Genomic DNA, 18,424 nt, shown 5'->3' on the forward strand with positions numbered 1-18,424 from the left:
TAACTCTTTATGTGTATAGATACATAAACACATACCTTTGCTGAATGAGACACTACAAACACATGGCCTTTTGTTTGTCTAGGCTTTATACTCTATTCCTAGTCCTTTTTTTTTTTTTTTTTAATCATTTTGTCTACCAGTGTTAACTATTGTTCACAGGAACCAAGGTAGTGCTAATTACAATAGCTGACACATAAGTGCTTACTATGTGCCAGGTACTGTGCTAAGCGCTTTACATATATTAACTCACTTCTTCCTCACCAAAGCCCTGTGAGGTAGAAACCATCATTCTTCCCAACTTTAGACATGAGGAAACTGAGATACAGAGCGATTTTGTAACTTGCCCATCCCACGGTCATAAGATTCACACATGGAGAAGCCAGGATTTGACCCTAAGCATTTTGGCCCTGGAGCCCTTCCTGCTTACCCACCACCCAGAGAGTGAGTCTATGGTGGGGAAAGGTGAAGTGCAACAGAGTTCATCTGCAAAATGGTGCTGGGGGCACAAAAATGTCCTTGTGCTGTGAATTCTTTCAGGAACAAATGGTAGCTCATGAGTTACAAACCCAACATACACACTGGCCACTGATATTTTTTCTTACCCATTTCAGTTTCACGATTAACATTGACCTTAAAGGGAATCAATTATATCTACCTCCCTTCCTTCACCTACGGGGGAGATGCACAATTAACACAAACTGCGTAAGTACTGGTGACTTCCACGACCTCGGTCGAGTAGGCACCCACTCCGTTATAATATGGCTCACAGTCACGGTCCAAGGACACTGCATGTTAAGTCATGTGCCCTAAAACCTAACAGTGACCGGCCAGGAGTGGAAACACCAGTTCTGCAGCCTGAAATCCTAAAGAGTGGGCAGTCTGAAGTACTGAGACCGCAAGGTAATAAAAATTAAAAAAAAAAAAAAAACAAAATGCGTGCGCATGAAAACACATTGCCGCGTGCATATTTAAACTGCTAACTGGTATTCACAATCAGGACAGAGAGAAAATACTAGTCATCAAGGAAGTCCTATTTAACCAACTAGCACATGTTATGTTTATATAGCTATTTCCCCCATTCATAAGTCAGCTCGAATCTCAAGAGCCCTGCACTTGGCTGAGTTCCAGGAGAAGTTCAGGATTTCAGTGGGCCAAGGCCCGGGACAGGGGAAAAGCAGGTCTGCGTTCTAGAACCAGGAGGCCCTCAGAGACGTCTAAGGGTCACAGAGCTGCAGTCATCATCCCTGGGCTACCCCTGACGGCAAGTCCCGGTTTGGCAAAGCCGAAAGGAAATTACTTCAGAGAAGACGAGACGGTGAGCAACCCCCGCAGGGGCAAAGCCACACTTTGGCTCACCACGTCGCCTGAGTTTCATGTCCAAGGCCACGGACTTTTATCGACTGCCCTGAGAGACAGGGGCTTGGGGGTGGTCGCTCGCCAAGACCGGGAGAGGTGCAGTATTGTTCTACCTTTTCGGGAAAACAAACACGTTTAACGAAAACAACCCTTGGAGAAGCTAGCGAAGACTTCTTCGCAGGGCCTGTCTCGGGGCTTTTGAATCACTTCCTCCTTTTTTGATGCGTCTCTGAGCTTGAGATTACGAAGTTGCTGAGAAAGTCGTGCCTCTCCGGGCAGCTTCCTGCGAGCGAGCCGAGAGCCCAGCGCTGTCCGCGGGCGCACAGACCCAGCCGCGCGGCCCGGCCACCCCCCGGGCGGGAGCAGGGGGACGCGGCGGAGAGAGCAGGGGCGGGGATGGTTCAGGAGAGAGAGCGCGGGCGCTGCGCAGCCCGCGTCCCCGGCTTACCCCAGGGTGCTGATGAAGCCGTTGACCGAGCCCTCCGCGTACAGGGACACGATGTCCCCTATGTAGAGGAAGCTGGACATTTTATCAGACATGCTGCTTCATGCTCCAAAGTAGACGTCCCTCCTCTTCCCTGCGCCCTCGCCGCCCTCTCCGGGGAGCCGCCGCGGCAGAACGGAGCGCACAGCTGTAGCGCCGACAGCGGCAGCGAAGGGCACGGCCTGAGTGACCGAGTGTCGTGGCTCAGCCCTGCCCCGGCGCCGGGGAAGCCGGCCCGGAGCGAAGCCGCTGCGGCGGACGCCCCGCGACGTGCGCAGCCCTGGGGGTCGGGGGGGGGGGGGGGGCGGCGAGAGCCGCAGCCGCCGCTTCCCCGGCAGGTTTCCTGTTCCTTTCAGAACTTTTCTCTCCAACACCTCTGCTCCTCCTCCCGCCTCCTCCGCTCCCCCGCTCCGGGTCCCCTCCTCGTTCTGCGCCCCACCGCGGCGGTCCCCGCCGCCCTGCAGGAGCTGGTGGTGGCAGAGCCGCTCGGTCCCCTTGGGGGAATTTTTGGACCAGGTGGCGATGCCCATTGGGCTGAGGGGAGGAGAGGAGCCCGGGGAAAGGAGGTGGAAGGCCAATCAGTGAGCTGCGGCCGGGGGCGGAGCTGGAACGGGGCGGGGCGACTCTGGGGAGGCCGGGCCACCGGGGAAGCGGCGCGCTGCGGTGAGCCTCTGGCGCTGGAGGGGCGGCACGGGTCCCTAGAGCGAGGAAAAGGGAGATTTATAGCCGCCCTGGAGCTTATGGGCCTGGGGTACGACAGTCCCCTCCCGGGAAAGTGCATGATGGTGGGGCCAAGACGTTTTCCCTGGGCTTTTAAGGGAGCAGGGAGGGTGAGAATTGGCCTGGCGGGCGCGGGGGTCGCGCGCGGTGGTGAGCCTGCTAAACGCCAGGAGATGAAAAGGTGGAGCCGGGGTCGGATCGGTGGGGTGGGGGAGGGTAATTTGCCGACGTAGGGAGAAGAAGGTGAAGTGGGGGGTGGAGGGTGTGGAATAGAAATAGAAAATAAACACATAATAAAGAAAGAAAATAAAGAGAGGAAAGAGAAGGAGAAGGAAGGAAGGAAAGAAGGAAGGAAGGAAGGAAGCAGGGAAGGAGGAAAGGGAAGGATGGAGGGAGGGAAGGGAGGCTCTGTCTCTATTTGGAGTATGTAGTTTGGGTTTTTGTCTCAAGTATAAGGAGTTAGTGAAACCTGACCTGTCAGCTGATGTCCAGGTGGGTGCGAACTTCAATGGACGTAAACATCACTTGAGCCAGCAGTTTTGTGGCCAACCTGTGGAGGTGAACCTTCTCTAAGTCTCCAAGCCACGCCTCCTGCACTTCCTTAACCCCAACCCCAGGTTTAACCTTCCACCTCGGGAGCCCACCGTCACCATCTCCCAGACGACGTCTGCTGACCCTTAAAGCTCCAGCGGTGACAAATGAAAATGGTGTCAGGACGCCTTTCCACTTCTCTGTTGTGTTTGTATCCCTCATCATATCATTTTAGAAGCCTTTTGCTCTATTTTTCTGGGAGACCTGGAGAAGGCAAACTCGTTTAGGACACTAGCAACCCAATCAAAGAATTGCGACCCGAGGAATCTTCACAGAGCCGGGTTTACAGAAAGGCAGAGGAGCTCAGGACATGCAGAGTGGTGTATTTCAAACTGTGCAACTGACCAAAGCTTAAATTATAGTTCAGAGATGTCTTACAATTCATAGATGGTTTTGGTTGAGACTTACGGCCATACAATGGAATATGAAAGAAAAATAAGCTTAATGTTCAAATATGTGTGTTTAGAAAGCCTGCAGGAAAGAAGACAATAGAGTGTTAGACCCAGAATCCAGGAAATGCTAGCACAAGGCCTGTAAGTGTTGAGATAAACTGGACCCAGTCATTGTCCTACCATGCAGCTGACAGATCTCTTTACGTCTGCGTTCTCCTTTGGAAAAGGGTACTTAGCAACTTAGAAATGCCTCCTATATGATAGAAATCCTCCTCTGTCTACACAAATGATGTTACTGTTGGGGCCTCCAAGGCATTAAACATGAACTATTAAAAGAAACAGAGGTTTCTGTTTATCCAGGGGATTTGTATATGACAATCTATCACTCTCTATGTTGCACAGCCCTCTGCCATACATTTAATGGATGTTCAATTATTGGTCAAAGTCACAAATGTTTTTCCTTGGATTTTGGAACCTTCAAACACTCCTAGTGCAAATGTAAAATGGCATAACACTTTGAAAAACAGTTTAGGACTTCCTCAAAAAGTTGAACACAGAATTTCTATTTAACCCAACATTTCCGTCTCTAAGTATATATCCAAGAGAAATGAAAACTTATATGTACACAAAACCTTTACCCAAATACTCATAGTGGTTTTATTCATAAAACCCCAAAGTGGAAATTTCCCAAATGACCGTCAACTGATGAGTACATAAACACAAGGGAACATTATTTGACCATGAAAAGGAATGAAGTAGTGATTCATGCTACAACATAAATGAACCTTAAGAAGATTTTGCTAAGTGAAAAAAACCAGACATTGGGATCATATATTATTCTGTTTATAAAAAATGTCCAGAGTACACAAATCTGTAGAGATAAAAAGTAGGTTAGTGGTTACCTAGGGCTTGGAGTAGGTAAGTAAAGGGCACAGGATTTCTTTTTGGGGAGATGAAAATGTTCTAAAATAGATTGTGGTGATGGTTGCACAACTCTATGACTATTAAAACCTATTGAATTGTGCACTTTAAATGGGTGAGTTGTGGTATATGAATTATATCTCAATAAAGCTGTTACAAAAGTCAGTGGAAAAAAATAGTCTCAGGTTGGGGGGAACGGAGAGGAAAACCAGGTAAGTTTAAAAGAGACTCACTGAAAAATCATTCGTCACACTTACACTTGTGTTCAGTGTTTCTTTTCTTTAACTTGACCTTGTCCTCTTGGTCCCACCAGACACCTACTTTGGGCAAGGGTATCCTCATATCTAACTGCCCGGACTGGAAAAAAGGTGTCAGCATATGACTAAAAAGAATTCAGTGAAACCCCGGGTAGGGTAAAACACATTACTTAATTCCTTACTACCATCTGACTAACTATGCAAAGTAAAAAATGTCCAGCTTCAAATAGAAATCACCTTTTTCTTTTCTTTTTTTAAAGTAAACTCTACCCCCAATGTGGGACTGGAACCCCCCACCAGAGATCAGGAGTTGCATGCTGTACTGACTGAGCCAGCGAGGCACCCGTAGAAATCACCTTTTTCATCAAATGGCTTCACCAACCTCTTTAGAATCCAGGTACCAAGTCTTATTCCTTTCTCTACCTCTTTGTTCCTCTTCCATTATCTCAAATACATTTTCTTTTTATCTTGCCCCCATCCTTGCTCACCATCCTCATGGCAAGCCAGCACTCTCTCTTTACAAAGTTGATCTGATCAAAACTTTTCACACTTACAATGACACCCCATTGTCTACATAAAGATTTTCAAAGACCCTAACCCTACTGGAGTGAATATTAGATGTCATGAACATCAGTCCATGTAAATGGATCTCCTGTGCTGAGAATACGAGACACTTCACCATGTCCTAGCATTCTGGGTAGTGTATGATCTGGTCTCCTTTGTTTCTACTCTTCCACTCCTGATGTCCTCATGGAAAGCTAGATTCCCCACATACAAACTGACACTTTCAGTTCTATGTCTTTGAGTGTGATGTTCCCCTCTGTCAGAAATTCCTCTTCCTCCTTCCCTTCTCCCAGCTCTGCCTGTTCAAGCTCTACCTCCCGAGTGAAACTTCCAATACTGCCAAGGCCAAGTTCTTGCTCTTCATGAATTCCCATAGCCAGGCCACCCTGCCCATAACATTTGTGGGCCTCCGGGGCAAGAGTAATTGGAGACCCTTGCAACATAGTCTAAACATTAAAAGTTGCAATTTAAGGTAATAAACTGTTACAGGTGGTACAGGGAGAATTGGCCCACATTTCCAAGTCTTCCCACCGATAGTCCCTACAGGTAGTCATTCCTTGGCCACTCCTTGGGCCACCCCGGCACACACCAGATGTGCAGTCTACACTTGGGAAGATCGATAAGGGCTGGGATGTCAGATACCCAGAACATATTCTAAAAGTGGGAGGAATCTCAGGCTGCTGGTGGGCATGTCTCCTTGGTCCAGAATAGGGCCTTCTAGAACTCAGAGCTCAGGGCAGGAGTCTAAGGTCACATCCTTTTTAAGGTACCATTCAACACTTTCCACCTTGCCTTCTTGTTATTTCCATACACTTGAGCCTTACCAAACTAGAAGCATCTTGAGAATGAGATCAGTGTCTAATTCATGCTTTAGCCTTTATGGGGCTTAGCAGTCCTCATTTAGAGCTTCAATAAATAGTAGATACATAAATGTAGCAATAAATAATTGATGTGGAATTTTTGTAATGCTTAAGTATTTTTATTACCCCTGATAGGATCAATAGTAGATGTCACAAACATCAATTCAGCCAAATGGCATTCAAAGAGTCTCCTGTGCTAAGACTGTGAATCACTTTAGCAAAGGCCCAGTCATCACTGCCCTAAAAAATCTATAGGAGAGGTCATAAAGAGAGCATAGTATAATATTTAAAATGTTTACCCCCAAAAGATTGATTGTATTAAAAAATAAGTGTCCAGTAAAATGTTCTTCCATCAGAGATCTTTTCAGGGTGATTTATATTCACTCTTCACTTGGACATCCTCAGTTCAAGACTAGAAGTGAAAGGGATTATTATCCGGGATCCATCAACTGAGTCTTTCATGAATAGCTTTCTTCATTCCCCTGTCTTGTACTAAATATAATTATTTTTAATTTTTTAAAATGTTTATTTATTTTTGAGAGGGATTGAGAGAAAAAGAGAGAGAGAGAGGCAGGGGCAGAGAGAGATGGAGACACAGAATCTGAAGCAGGCTCCAGGCTCAGAGCTGTCAGCAAAGAGCTCCATGCAGAGCTCAAACTCACAGATTCTGAGATCATGACCTGAGCCAAAGTTGGACACTTAACCTACTGAGCCACTCAGGCGCCCCTAAATATAATTTTTAATATGTAACCGTTTATTGAGCAGTCGCCTCAATGAGGTACAAATAAAATATTGGTTTTTAAATAACTCCCTTGCAACAATCAAATCTATATGTTCTATTCCTTAGTGATATTTCAAGGACAGTCCTTGGATTTAGTTATTTTCAGTTATTAAACATTACACACATACCCCACTCCAGATCAGTTTAAAGTGTTGGTCTCATCTCTTCCAGACTTCCTTAGATAAATGAGGCGGTCATTAATTCCTTTACTCCTGTCCGTGCATTGGAGCTCCTTCCCTGTTGGGATAGGGAAGCAGGATCAGGATGAAATGGGCAAACATATCATTCTGACCTGGGTGTGTGATCTCAGATCCTCTTGACTATTGTTTGTCTGGTCAACACTGACTGGTTGCACTTAGGTAGGTGTCAAATGTTAGCTCTCTGTTGGACACATGAGTGATGTTTTTAGTAGCTCTGAAGGATTTCTGCAGTGCACACTTCTTTGAAGTGGGAGTGCTGTCCCTGGCCTGACTTCTTGCAAACCCCCTTAGCTCCATCACTGACAGTATACCCAAAGGCAGACCACACTCTTGGGTGGAATTCTAGCAGGTGTGGCCTCCTTTTGACCAGGGGAGATTCAGGCAGGGTCTGCCTTATGGTTGTACGAGCTGTGCTGTAGCACGTTGTCCAGTACTTAGAAGGGTCCCATGCTTGGCTTGATGTTTTGCTGGCACGATCCTGAAATTCTTATTTTTGAACAAGAGGTTCCACATTTTCTTTGGCACTGGGCCCTGCCAGCCCCAGACTCAGGCAGGCATCCCTACTGCACCAGAGTGGCCATATAAGATGCTCCACTGCTCCCCCACCATCCCATCAATTTTTCCCATTTCTCTCCAATCCTCTTTCCTTTTTCAGACAGATCGACAAGTCTCACATACCAAGTACCAAGCTGCCTCCAATTAGGAGATTCAAGGTCAGAGCTCCTTGTCTCATGAGTACTACCACTCCTTACAGGTTCCCTTCCAAAATATCCTCCACGGAGACAAGAAAAAAGCTCTATGACCCCTCACTACCTCACTAAGCTGAAAATAGGCAACTCTTTCAGCTCACCATAATCAATTATATTTTCTATGGAGAATCTATGGATTTGTTCTCTAATAAATATAAATTAGGCATTTATACTTCCTGCTGGGAAATTTGGGGCTAAAAAATGCTTGTGTACTTGAGATCTCCAGATATAAGCTGGAAAACGATAGTGGATGGTATTGGGGAGAATATAGAAAGATAATCTCATAACTATCCTCACCCACTGTTGTGAGCTAGATCCTGTGGCCACCACCCAAATATCCATCACCTTTCTCCCATGTCCAACAGCCTGAATTAACACCACACTCCAATTCCAAACATGGTTCCTGAGTAGTCTAAACCAGTGTTTCTCAAACTTTAGTGTGTATAACCATCCGGAGAGTTAAAACACAGATCCCTGGGCCTCATCCCCAGAGATTCTGATTTAGCAGGTCTGGGGTGGAGCTTACTAGCATTTCTGAAAGGGGAACTGTATGTGGCCACAGGTAGGAGGCAAGTTTGAAACAAGCATTCACTAATGGGAGGCCTTGCTAAGAAAATGTCTTATTTTTCTTTCTTTTTTTTTTTTCAATGTTTATTTATTTTTGAGAGAGAGAGGAAGTGAGCTGGGAGGGGCAGAGAGAGAGGGGAACAGAGGATCTGAAGCAGGCTCCATGCTGACAGCAGAGAGTCCAACGTGGGGCTCAAACCCATGAACTGTGAGATCATGACCTGAGCCAAAGTCAGATACTCAACCAACTGAGCCACCCACGAGCCCCTCATTTTTATTTCAAAATAATCTCAAACACAGAAAAGTTACACGGAGAGTACACAACTTTGACCCCAAATCAGCATTTTTATAATTTGTCATGTCTGTTTATCATTGTCTTGCTCTACACACACACACACACACACACACAATTTATTTTCAGAATTATTTGAATGTATGTTGAATACATCATACCCATGTATGTCTTAATAATTCATGTATTTCTAAGAACAAAGAGATTCTCTTACACACTAGTCCCCCCGATACATTCCAAGACCCCCAGTGGATGCTTAAAGCCACAGATATTACCATACCCTATATATGCTATGTTTTTTCATATACATACATACATACATACATACCTATGATAAAGTTTAATTTATAAGTTAGGCACAGTGAGACATGAACAATGAATAATAATAAAAGACCAATTATAATAATATATTGTAATAAATTTATGTGAATATGGCATCTTTCTCACAAAATACCCTATCATACCATACTTACACTTTTTCTTCTTGTGATGATGTGACATGACAAATGCCTATGTGATGAGATGAAGTGAGGTGAATGACATAGGCATAGTGACATAGTGTCGGGCTACTGACCTTCTGATGATTTGTCAGGAAGATCATCTGCTTCTAAACTACAGTTGACCATGGGTAATTGAAATCATCATGGAAAATGAAACCAGGGATAAAGGGGGAACTACTGTATATTCAGAGTACAACAATCAAGTTCAGAAAATGTAACATTGATCTAAAACTTTAATCTATTACCCATATTCCAATGTATCCATTGTCCAAACGGTGTTCTTTAAAGCAGTTTGTTCCTCTGGCACAGAACCCCATTCAGGATCACATGTAGCATTTAGTTGTCAAATCTCCTTAGTCTCTTTTCATCTGTACCAATTCCCCAGCCATCCTTTGTCTTTAGTGACATTGCCATTTTTTAAGAATACAGGCCCTTTATTTGTAGGATATTCCTAAATTTGGATTTGTCTTGCATCTCTTCATAATTAGATGAAGTTAAGCATTTTCAGTCAGAATACTATATAAGTGATGATGTCTTCTTCCCCAGGTACCATCTGCCCCCCCTTGTGATGATATTAATTTTAACCACTGTCAAAGACAGTGTGTAGGATAGGAGTTTAGGAATAATCTCAAACCAGATCTCTTTTTAAGGTATGGTTCATAAGAAACAATCTGTTACCCTGGGAAAACTCTGGAAATGCAGGCCAATCTCAAAGCAGCAGCAAGTCTGATTTTCCTGCCAAGAAGGCCGTCCAGCCCATCTCCTGACCCTTAACCTCTCTGTTTCCAAAGCTGGAGTGTGACATCAGTCTACTTTATTTCCCTACCTGCAGAGGCCAAACAGCAAGCTCCCCAAGTGGAGCCTTTGAAGTTCCTCCCACTAGACTAGATGTGAGTGTCAACCACCACCTTCTCCCCTCCACACCCGGGTCCTCTCCCATGCACTGAGGTGGGGCAGGACAGAACACAGACACAACTCACTACAAAGCACTTGCCATCACAAAATTCTCTCTTATCTCCAACAGCTCAACTGTTTTATATCTTTGGTCTGGGAGCAGGGTTTTTAAGCATTATAGCCCCAGTTTTCAAATATTTTCTTTTAAAATTTGCATCTTGGTCTCATTGTATTTTGAGGCCTCCAATGAGACTCCCAAATTAGCATCCTATTAAACTTCCAACTTATTTGATAGGGTCGTAGCTCTTAGAGGTATTTACACTACTTGCCATTGAATTGCTCATGACCTCATTCCTATAACAAAGAAGAATGGAAATTTTAAAGAAAAATATATGGATATTTCAAATCTTGCCTACTTCAATTTACAATGATTCTTCCTAAATATAATTTCATGCTTCCATCTATATATCAGGATAGCATTTATCAATCACTTCAGAGGATCTCATACCTCTATACCAAAATTTTTAAGAATACAACATCACATAGAACTGATTTTAGTTTTAATTTGCCTTTTGCCAGTCTTTACCAAAAGAATAATCACCAAGGTTTCATTTTCCTTAACTATAAAATGAGGGAAATAATGGTGCCCACCTCCTACGCTCCTTGTGAGGTTTAAATTAGAAAATACACTTAAAGGGCTTGGCACGTTACCTGCCACAAAGTAAGTGCTCAATAAATGCTAATTATTTTTGTGATTATCATTATCTGAGAGAAAAGCAATACTGAAGGTCATAAGAAAGCCAAATATCAGAGATATTGTGACCCATTCAAGAGGATGCACTAGTGACTGAGCCAGCACTAGCCTGTCTCCAGAGACTCTGAGTCAACAGCTCTTTCATTTACACATCAGTCCCTTCAGTAAACAGTAGTAAATGCTTGATAATTATTGAAATTTTGATCTCTTTCAGGGAGATTTGGATTTTTTTTTAAGTCTATAAGAGAAAGAAATCCAATTTTTAACAGGAAAATTTCAGACATAATAGGGAAAACAAGTTTTGAGACCAAAAGAAAGAGAAGTGGTTAAATTTCCAGCCTGGTGTTACAAAACCACCCAAAAATGTCACATGGGACCTCTGCCTTCTACAAGCTGACAGCTTTTATCTCTTCACGGAAGGGAGCAGATAAAACCCATACGGAAAACAGCCATCTGACACCAGAGAATGCTGTCATGCTTGCAGTCCCCTGGGTGATAATGGGGAAGATGTACTCCAAACTTTGACCATCCCTCACCTCTTACAAACTTCTGGTGATCATAAGGGCAGCTTGCCCTGTTAAGGTCCTAACATGCAAATTAAGAGAGACTTCTTAAACTGTAGTCCAGGTGCTAAGATCCCCCAGGATTTCTGAGCAGTTGCTCTTAAATGATTACTTTAGTATTTTAAACTGTCTTGATGAAGGGAAACAGACAAATAAGGCTAAACTCACCAGTAGTAAATGTCCATGGGAATAAAAGATTTGAGAACAAGTCTTGGTAGAGGGGAAAGATATAGACTGTGAGGAAGGAAACTAACATATATTAACAACATTCATGTTTGAATCTCTGTGCGGAGCACTCTTCATACAATATGTAATAACCTCCAGGAGATAATCACTATTTTAACCCCATTATTTAAATGTTTATTTTTGAGAGAGAGGGGGCAGAGAATCAACAGTGGGCTCTGCACAGGTAGCAGAGAGCCTGACATGGGGCTCAAACCCACAAATCTCAAGATCATGACTTGAGCTGAAGTCGGATGCTTAACCGACTGAGCCACCCAGGCTCCCCTATCCCCATTTTATAGCTGAAGAAACTGAGACTTAGAGAAACTAAGGAATCTATCCAAGATCCCCCAATTAGTAAGATACATGGAGAGAAAAGAGAAGATAGCACCATAATTCAGATAAGGGCAAAACCAGGGAAGATACTCAGAAGTCTTTTTTCCCACCCCCAGCCTCTTCCCCAAGTTTGCCTTGGTTTCCTCTCTTAAGTGTATATGGTAGGCATTGTAGTTCTGTGGGCTTGCTGTGTGCATTATTTCAGGCATATACCTCCTGGTTACCCAACCAAAACATGGGTTTGCTCAAGGCAAGAGCTCTGTCCTGTACTTCTCTTGCATATCCCCTCACACCCACACACAGTGCTGAAGTCATTAGTGCAGGAAATACTCTTGAATCCCGGTCATGCTGACTCCATTCCATGATCTGCTTAGGGCAAATGCTCTGGAAATGGGATCTTTCCATGGGCTTTTCAGTCTTTTTAAGTCATTTGGTGGTATGCGGGCCAAGTAAATATCTGAAGGACTAAGAGGAGCAAGATGAGTGTTTATTTAAATGATAGGCACATTTACAAAGCACCAAAGGAGTAAACTTCAGAGAGGTCAGAAGCTTGGGCCTCCTGAGGTGTGCTTCTGGAAATGTGACTTGCACTTAACCAGTCTCAGAGCCAACTCCTTAGAGGATGGGGAAAGGGAGGGGGGTAGGCTGGGGTGGCAGTGCTGTACCAGCTACGTGTGCAGGCAGGCACATGGCCACAGTCTTCAGGCCTGATTATTTGTAAGAATTAGATATATGATAAAGGAAACATCAAAAAGCAATGAGAAAGCATAAGATTACTCAAGAAATAATGTTGAGGTTATTATTTACTTATATGGAGAATACCAGTTTCGTACAGTTTTAGGATATCACATAATATGTTAAGATAAAAATAAATTTAGGTGCGGGTGCCTGGGTGACTCAGTGGGTTAAGCGACCAACTCTTGGTTTTGGCTCAGGTCATGATCTCACAGTTCCTGAGATAGAGGCCACATTGGGTTCCAAATTGGGATTCTCTTTCTTCCTCTCTGCCTCTCCCCTGCTCTCTCTCTCTCTCTCTCTCTGTCTCTAAATCAATTAATTAAGTAAGTAAATAAGTAATTGTTCAGGTGAATATATTATTACTCAATATTTCTAAAATATCCCCCCAAAATTGAATTTAAATTTAGCACTCTATGAATAAGTGATTTCTTAATTTAGAAATACATATGCCTTAATATAAAAATATAAAGCAATATATCAAGTAAGCGTGTTTCATACAACTTTTAATTTTTATGTCAAAACTCTAATAAAATTAAAAAGTAGACAACAAAATGAGAAAACTTTGCAACAACTGTTATATGCAAAAGATTGATTATAGGAAAGAAATCAAAGTAATATAATAGTGAGATATCATTTCTCATGTATCAGATTAGCAAAATATTTTTTATTATAGTAACCAATGCTGATATTGAAACAACCAATCTCATATCTTCTACAACCATTTTAAATGGCAAAATGGAACTACTGAATATATTCTAAGGATATAATCCTATATTTGAAAAATACTTTATTCACAATTGTGTTTATCATAATATGAATAATAATAAACCTTGGTGGTAAAGTAAATATTGCACAATAGCAAATGTAAGCTGTAGCAGCTGACATATGTAGCCAATAATTCTTATTAAGAATATGTAATAATATATAAAACGACTTATATCATGACTTTAAAAGCAGGATAAGGGCACCTGGGTGGCTCAGTCAGTTGAGTATCTGATTCTTAATTTCTGCTCAGGTTATGATCTCATGATTCATGACATCAAGCCCTGGGTCAGGCTCTGCACTGATAGCACAGAACCTGTTTGAGATTCTCTCTCCTTTTCTCTCTGCCCCTCCCCTGCTCTCTCTCTCTCTCAATAAATATATAAACAGTTAAAAAAAAAAATAAGGGCGCCTGGGTGGCTCAGTCAGTTAAGTGTCCGACTTCAGCTCAGGTCATGATCTCACAGTTTGTGAGTTTGAGTCCTGCGTCAGGCTCTGTGCTGACAACTCAGAGCTGGAGACTGCTTCAGATTCTGTGTCTCCCTCTCTCTGCCCCTCCCCAGCTTGCACTCTGTCTCTCTCTCTCTCAAAGATAAACATTAAAAAAAATTAAAAATAAATAAAAATAAATAAAAAATAAAAGCAAGATAAAAGTTCATACTGAGTATGGTCACTAAAATGTAGGAAAAATAAACAACAAAAAAAAAGACTTGCATGATAAAACTATGGGTAATGTTTTTTTACTTTTCTAATGTTTTAGAGAGTATATGTTACCTTTTAAATGGAAAATAAAAACACAGAAATAAATGACATCTGCTTTTAAGTTGAAAAATTTGAAAGAAGAAATTATGAGAAAGATTTTTCTTTTTTTTTAATTTTTTAATGTTCATTTATTTTTGAGAGAGAGAGAGAGAGAGAGACAGAGTGTGAGTGGGGGAGGGGCAGAGAGAGGGAGACACAGAATCCAAAACAGGCTCCAGGCTCTGAGCTGTCAGCACAGAGCCCGACATGGGGCTCAAACTCACCAACTGTGAGATCATGATCTGAGGCAAAGTCGAATGCTTAACCAACTGAGCCACCCAGGTGCCCCATGAGAAAGATTTTTCAAACAAAGTCTAAGTTAACACAGCAGAGTGAAGGCAGGACAGTAGAAGATGAAATCATCAGATTCGGTTGTGCAGCATACATGCTTGGAAACTTTTGGTTGTGGTGTTTTAATTAATCTTTTCCTATTAATGCACACTTTCAAGAAAATGTTGATCATGTTCTATGTAGTGAGGTCATTAGTAGAGCACATACCTTCAAAGCATTTAAGTAACTTAGTTTTTGCTGGGCCAGTCTTCTGTCATCTTTCTGAACATCTCAGTAGAGAAAGGTGCCAAGTGAAAATTCAAGAAGCCTGTAGAATTCAAATCCACCCTTCTTGGCAGAAATGGATTTAAGACCGGAATGCCGTTGTCCATAACAACCTTATCAGTGTTTGGAGTCTGCTTATTTCTGGGTACCATGTTCCAGGAAAGTATTGCCACTAAACTTGTTCCCATTTTTTTGCCTTAGCTATGGGCCTTGGGCTAAGCCATGATCTCCACTGCAATCTCTGCTTATCAAACTGGAACAGGCATGATATTGAATACACCTTGCAATAAATGACACAGAAATATTGATAGATAAAATGCTAAACTCTTTTCAATGGTAACCTCGTAGAGATATTCAAATATGTGGGCCTAAACTCAGCTCAATCAGATTGTATCGCTCTTAAGAATGCTTTAAGACACTTGAACTAATCTAATCTAGTATCTTTCCTGTAGAAGTGAAGTTTACACTACAGAACACTGTTTGCCTTCAAATACTAACCCATCACAGCTGCTTCACTCTGACTTTCATTTCCCGGAAAGGATGGACACCTGCCTAAGACGTCACTTCTTACCCATGTTTGTATGTAAACTATGCTATCACAACACCAAGTTTTGAACACATGCTCACTTCCTTGTAGACTGTTTAAGGGTCTGTCTTTGCATTATAGAATTTCTGAGAGAATGTATAAATGGCAGTGGGTAGGACCAGAGGCTGGCCAAGGAGTAGTGGTAGAAAGTTTAGGAAAACTTGTTAACAGCGCCTGTTCTGTTTACTTCTGATGAACATGCTAATTTACTCACAGGTTACAATTCTTCCATTCCCACAGCATTTGAAATATCCTTCCCATATGTCTAATACTAATACCTTAGTATTTGTTAATATTTTGCTGTCTCCTCAAATACACAGGCATACACATGCCCATGAAAATTTGTACCATATTGGTTTTTCAGCAGCTGTATTACAAGTCTACATTAACTTTACATTCTTAGAGTTTTATCATCTGTCTTGCAGTCATTAGAATTTTCTTCCAACTTAACATTTACATGACCTTTTTTTCCTTCACAGACTTTCGTGTTGTTGTCAGCCCTATTCTTAGACCAAAGACAGGGATATGGGGAGAGAGGAGATCTCATTTTCTCTACTCTCACCCCTGCTGCAACATAGCCCACCAATCCAAGTGACATCATCCACCAGCACCATTCATGTTTATTTCCAATAGAGCTTTTGTCCTTTCTCAAGAGCCCTGTGAAGGTTTACGTTGCATTAGATGCTTTCATGTTGCTCCACTTCTGGGTAATTACCCATTTCTTCCACCAAATTGATGGAAATATCAGCCTCTATCCCCCCCCCCCCCCCCCCCAAACTCAGTCTCTCTGTGCTCTTGTCATCCATGACTAGGTCAACCTGGAACCAATAAGACAGGGTTTGGAAACAAACTAATTGTGTTGTATTCACCTAAAAATGTTCTTAAAAAGCAAGTAGAGATGAACACTTTAGATGCTTTATTTTTTTTAATGTTTATTTATTTTTGAGACAGCAAGAGACAGAGCACGAGTGGGGTAAAGAAAGAGAGAGGGAGACACAGAATCTGAAGCAGACTCCAGGCTCTGGGCTGTCAGCACAGAACCGGATGTGGGGCTCAAACTCATGAACCACAAAATCATGACCTGAGCTATGGTCAGATGCTTAACCACTTGAGCCACCCAGGTGCCCCTTAAATGCTTTAAATATAACCATTTATTCAAAGTTAAAGGGACATACTAGCGTTTTATTTATTCCACAAATCTTTATTGACCACCTACTATGTGCCAGGAACTATGCACGCAGTTATTCCAGAAACTGTTTCTGCCCTCAAAAACTTTGACGTAAACATTCATTAGAAAATGCCTCCTGTTTTTGTAAGCCATGTAAAATTGGATAGGTATTAAGAAAAAGGAAAACACTGATATTAAATATCTTGTGAATTTTATGCTCCAGTTCATCATGCTTGCAGATGGAATTCTAAAATCAGAATCAAGGTAAAATTTGAATGAAGTAGGAAAAAATTACCCTTTAAACATTAGAATCTACTCAAGAACTGTCATACACTCAGCCTCCAAGTTATGAGGTCAGTCAAACAGAGGGAGGAGTATATGAACAATTCCCTTCTCAGGAACTACACCCACTGAGAGGCAGATGAAATCTCCCCCACACAAGTTGCTATTTTCCTCTTTATTTTCTGGACAAAATGTTAAATTTTCAGTTAAACTGGATTATATTTTAACTTCACAATAAAAACTAAGCTCGTGAGCTTCTTCGACTGTCACTTACCTCTGATAGGGATATTTTGTCACGTATGTTATTAAGAAATAATTTAAGGGAGTTGCCTGGGTGGCTCAATTGGTTAAACATCCCGACTTCAGCTCAGGTCATGATCTCACAATTTGTGAGTTTGAGCCCTGAGTCAGGCTCTGTGCTGACAGCTCAGAGCCTGGAACCTGCTTTGGATTCTGTATCTCCCTCTCCCTCTGTTCCTCCCCCACTCCCTGTGTGTGTGTCTCTCTCTCTCTTTCTCTCTCTCTGAAAAATGAATAAACATTAAAAGAAGAAAAAAAAATCATTTGACAGAAGGATGAGAGTTTAGAAAATTGGTTCTCTGAGGGAGAAAAATCAAACCATATATTGTCACCCATGAACAATACGCATAATGGCACGTGCCCGCCAAAGCATACATTTAAAAAATCCTAGAAACATATATTGTTAAGATAATTATTAATTATAGAGACTCTCAAGGATAAAAAGGCAGATGTCATAGTTTAAATGACAATTAAGGGATATCAAATATTTTTACCTTAAAAATATATTAGGGGTGCTTGGCTGGCTCAGTCGGAGGAACGTGTGATTCAGTCTTGGGGTCATGAGTTCAAGCCCCATGTTCAGCATAGAGCTTACTACAAAATAAAATATATATATATATATATATATACACACATATATATATACATATATATGTATATATATACACATATATATACATTATATATAATATATAAATATTAATTATATATTATATATAAATACATATGTATATATAATGTATATGTTTATATATATTTATATGTAAATATTAGGTCAATAAAGTGGCTAACCAAAAAAGTTGAACATCTGTATAAACAGTATTTTCTATATGTAAAAGCCAAACATGTTTTATTATCTGTTTCCATCATTTATCCCAAATTGAAATAGATTCATAAGTTTTCTGTGTGTGAATTTCTTACAATTAAATACTATTCTGGTGATATATCTTGATGCTTAACAGATGTGTTTTATCAGTTCTAAAGAAGACACAAGTGGGAATTTTTTTTTTAATTTTTTTAATGTTTATTTATTTTTGAGACAGAGAGAGATAGAGCATGAACGGGGGAGGGTCAGAGAGAGAGGGAGACACAGAATCTGAAGCAGGCTCCAGGCTCTGAGCTGTCAGCACAGAGCCCGATGCGGGGCTTGAACTCACGGACCGTGAGATCATGACCTGAGCCGAAGTCGGACACTTAACCGACTGAGCCACCCAGGCGCCCCTGAAAGT

At 41.9% G+C, this 18,424-nt stretch overlaps 1 protein-coding gene across 2 annotated transcripts in view; it reads right to left on the reverse strand.

Moving 5' to 3' along the window:
* ITPR2 (inositol 1,4,5-trisphosphate receptor type 2) overlaps positions 1 to 2,089 on the reverse strand; it is a 485,618-nt gene extending 483,529 nt beyond the window's left edge. For both annotated transcript variants that reach the window (XM_042946117.1, XM_042946116.1), the window contains exon 1: positions 1,805 to 2,089. In XM_042946117.1, coding sequence (XP_042802051.1) covers positions 1,805 to 1,896 — 92 coding nt within the window. In that variant the 5' untranslated portion in view covers positions 1,897 to 2,089. The remainder of the gene's footprint in view (positions 1 to 1,804) is intronic.
* Between the last annotated feature and the right edge of the window lie 16,335 nt (positions 2,090 to 18,424).

The sequence above is a fragment of the Panthera leo genome, chromosome B4 (genome assembly GCF_018350215.1).
Source record: "Panthera leo isolate Ple1 chromosome B4, P.leo_Ple1_pat1.1, whole genome shotgun sequence".
In the NCBI taxonomy this organism is placed as follows: Eukaryota; Metazoa; Chordata; class Mammalia; order Carnivora; family Felidae; genus Panthera; species Panthera leo.